The sequence below is a fragment of the Sander vitreus genome, unplaced genomic scaffold (assembly GCF_031162955.1).
Source record: "Sander vitreus isolate 19-12246 unplaced genomic scaffold, sanVit1 ctg300_0, whole genome shotgun sequence".
Taxonomy (NCBI): Eukaryota; Metazoa; Chordata; class Actinopteri; order Perciformes; family Percidae; genus Sander; species Sander vitreus.
Window position 1 is genome coordinate 48,246 of NW_027595454.1, and position 4,255 is coordinate 52,500.

Below are 4,255 nucleotides of genomic sequence, written 5' to 3' on the forward strand. Positions count from 1 at the left end.
TATGTGTGCGTGTGTGTGTGTGTGTGTGTGTGTGTGTGTGTGTGTGTGTGTGTGTGTGTGTGTGTGTGTGTGTGTCTGCGCCTGCATGTGTGTGTGTGTGTGTCTGCGTTTGTGTGTGTGTGTGTGTGTGTGTGTGTGTGTGTGTGTGTGTGTGTGTGTGTGATGTAATGTGTAAAGTAACTAGTAACTAAAGCTGTAACAGATGAATGTAGCGGAGTAGAAGTAGAAAGTGGCATGAAAAGAAAAGACTCAAGTAAAGTACAAGTACCTCAACATTTGGACTAAAGGACATTACTGGAGTACATGTACTTAGTTACATTCCACCTCTGTTAAATGGAGAGAAAGTGTGATTAAAGTGTGTCCGAGCAGTGAGTGGATCCTCCGGCTGTCAGCTTCGTATTGACTTCACTCTGAAGGCTGTTGGAGCACTTTAGCTCAGCAGAGACATTTCTTCTGCTGGTTTAAAGTGACGTCTGCACACGAAGTATACCTCCGGATGAAGAGGTTGTTTTTTCTCTCACACACACACACACACACACACACACACACACACACACACACACACACACACACACACACACACACACACACACACACACACACACACACACACACACACACACACACACACACACACACACACACACAGGGACACACACACACACACGCACACACACACACAGGGACACAGACAGACACACACACACACACACACACACACACACACACACACACAGAGACACAGACACACACACACACACACACACACACACACACACACACACACAAATAGACACACATACACACACACACACACACACACACACACACACACACACACACGGAAAGGAACATTAGAGCCGGCCCTAACCAACCTTTTGTCTTTAACTGATTATTTTTAGAGTTTGTCACTTTTCTTCAACAAATGACATTTTTTAGACATTTTGGGGGTTTTGTTCAACGTCACTGCTGTTTGTGTTTTTTTTCCTGCAGTTTAGTCCTTTTGTCTTTCTTTTTATCTTTAACTTTTCTTTATTCATTTGGACTGCCCGCCCCGCGCCCCTAGCATTTGCCCATACTGCCCCTGCCACAGGCCGGCCCTGGCTGCCGAGCTGCCGGCCCTGGCTGCCGAGCTGCCGGCCCTGGCTGCGGAGCTGCTGAGCTGCCGAGCTGCCGAGCTGCTGAGCTGCGGAGCTGATTTAGCGCAGACCTTCCGATCCAAACTTGTGCAGAAACACACCGAAGAACTTCCTTTCTTCCCACAGACACAGACTGTTGGATTTACTCCGTTTCCTCCTTTTTAATGCGTACACTATAAACCCCGATGCACATAGGCTATATGTTGTTTCCGCTGCCCACCGGACCCCGGGAAGTTTCTCTCTCGATGCAGAGGGAACATTTCGTCATGCAGAGGCTCGGAGGCTCTCGGTGCTGCGGGGGAAATGTCCACCTCGTGTTTTCTAATCAATAGCGATCAATAAAAGCCATGCATAGTTTCATCTCAATGTTCTCCTGAGCGGCGGGATCCCGGAACACACACACACACACACACACACACACACACACACACACACACACACACACTGCGCGGGGAGGATCGATGGCTTTTCTTTCGGATCAATAAACAGAGAGTGCGATCAGTTCGGGCTTTGCAGGGTCACACAAAGCGACGCAGTCCGGCGGCGGAGCGACTGGAGGTTCCTCCCGGAGCTCGGAGCAGCAAACAACCACGCAGAGAGAAGGTGGCGCTCCGCTCTGCGTCCGGGACAACACCGACTGACTCTCTCTCTCTCTCTCTCTCTCTCTCTCTCTCTCTCTCTCTCTCTCTCTCTCTCTCTCTCTCTCTCTTTACCGTCTCCTCCTGTTGGAGATAAATTAACGGAAAGCAGCTGTCGGTTGTTTTAGAGGCGAGGCGGCCGTCTGGCAGCTCAGGGATCCCGTTTTGCCTTTCTCTTTTCTCGGGACTCCGCGGACACTGCTGCTGCTGCTGCTGCTGCACCGCACCCTTCGTGCCCGAGCACCGAGGAGCCGCACTGCCGCACGCCGGCCACAGCGCACCGCAGGGCGGATAGACATGTTGCCGAGGTCCGCTGTACGCCGCGGAGCTCCGGCGGTTTGAAATTGAAATTTAGAATAAAAAATGCACTTTCGGGACGTTTGGGAAATTTGCACCGTCCAACAACACCGGCCGCTCTCGCCTCACCCTACACCACACCGGGCTTCCCTGTGATTATTTCTCTTTTTTTTTATTTCCAGTTTTTCTTTAACGGGACTTTTCTCTTGTTGCTGGAGATGTTCTTCGTGTCTGGGCTGAAAGTTGCGCGCTCCCCGGCGGAGGGCCTCTAACAGGTCCGGGCAGTCTACATGTAACCCGAGGCGGGGGTCAAAGTTCAGCCCTGGTTGGAAATGTGAAAGCGAAGGGGGCAAAAGGAGGGCTCTATTTCCCCTCACTCTCACTCCTTTTTCTGTTCTTTCCTTTTTTTTCCCACACATACACTACACACTGCGTGCGCACACGCACGCGCAGACACACACACACACCACACACACACCCAGGCTGGAATTACAGTAACACACACACACTTACACACACCTACCTTCCCGATCTAAGATTAGATCCGACAGATATGTATTCTCCGCTATGTTTAACACAGGTGAGTCTTCCTTTTTAAACTTTTCTAAATGATCTTAACTGTGTTTATTTGCAGCAGAGCTCGCGCACAGCTCTCCTATAGAGTGCTTACTGTACACTGAGGGACCGTATAGACTCTATAAGAGTCTGCGGAACAGAGTCTGCTCACACTTGAACTGCCGTCTTTCCTCTCCGCCGCAGCACATGGCGGACAAGCGAAGTTTCCCTTCATTAAATGATTTACCTCCGAGCATTCATATCTTCATATTTATTGCACTTTTGTCTGCGACTTCCCCACACCGCACAGTCCTGCGTGTTTCCGAGTGGTTTCTGTGGAGGTTTGAGCCGCTGCTTGTGTCTGATTCTCTGCGGGCTGCACCGCGCAATCTGCCCCGGCTTCTCCTCGGACTGAAGCCCCGGCTCAGGCTCCCGCTGCCCGGCCAGCCCGACCGGAACTCCGGCTCACAGTTTGGGTGTTTAGCTATCGGTGTATACTTTTTTTTTTTCCTTCTTTCTCTCCACCTTTTTAGCGCAAACTTTGAAGGCCGTAATTTGCGCAAAATGTGGGCGCGTAAAGCAAGCCACGTACGGCCGTAATCTGTAGCCTATACGCGTAAACTTGGCTCTGTTTTCTTTTACCCTCAAAAAAACTTTCCATCTGTGGCTCCACTCGCCACACTTGACTTCTTCAGAAAGACATGCAACGGAGCCGATGTTGAGTCTTGTGTTTAACGCTGTGTTAAAGGCCTATACGTGACTTTATGACATGTTGTTTCTGGGCTCCGTGTGCGAAACTGGCTTCGTATTTGTGCAGAAATGAAGAGTTTGCGTGTGTGACGCAGGGTCAGGACACACAGGGAGGATGGTTCTGGTTCTTCAGCTGCAGGAGGCTCTGTGGGTTTATTTTTTATTTTTTTCCGGCTGCATGTATTGAACCCTGCAGGTTGATCCTGTTCACTAAAAAAAAAAGTGGATTTGATCATTAATTGCTTCCTTCCTGCTGCTCTTCTTCAGCCGGGCCTCTCAGAGGAACCTCGGCCCTGCCTGACACAGATCTGTCTCTGCAGGAAAAAAAAAAAAAAACCAAAATGTTTGTGTCAGAGGTGACCTGAGGTGACACAGCAGCCCCTGCAGCACGCGCAAAATACCCCCACCCCTGCAAAAAAAAAAAAAAAAAAAATGTTATTTCACACCTGCAGACGACACCTAAAAAAACCTAAAACATCTGAGATTTATTTCCCTTTTTATTTAAACAAATCCTGAATGTTAAATAAAAAACATTTTGCATATTTATCCACCAGTTAGTAATTATTTCAATTCGGCCTCATTTCTCCATCCTTCGTTTATTTTTTAAATAAATACTTTTCTCTGCCGCAGTGTTGTGTTCAATGTCAGAGTTTTAAAAAAGGATTTAAGAGCTTTTTTTTAGGGGAGTGTGACCTCCTGGAGATTCTGGCTGCAGATTTTTGGCTTCCTCTTGTAGGAATTATCGTCTTAATCTCCAGAAATTCCCCGCAGCCAATAGACACAAATAGAACTCCTCATTTACAGCACAACAAATCACAGCAATTTATATTTAAATATTATTTTATTACTGCGTCTGACACGCGCATATTTAAATCC

General features: G+C 48.3%; 1 protein-coding gene across 1 annotated transcript in view; it reads left to right on the forward strand.

Moving 5' to 3' along the window:
* Positions 1–2,581: 2,581 nt before the first annotated feature.
* The window catches only part of LOC144513627 (nuclear factor 1-like), a 50,862-nt gene continuing 49,188 nt past the window's right edge, over positions 2,582–4,255 (forward strand). Inside the window, exon 1 of the mRNA XM_078244782.1 lies at positions 2,582–2,654. Within this exon, the coding sequence (XP_078100908.1) occupies positions 2,628–2,654 (27 nt within the window). The 5' untranslated portion in view covers positions 2,582–2,627. The remainder of the gene's footprint in view (positions 2,655–4,255) is intronic.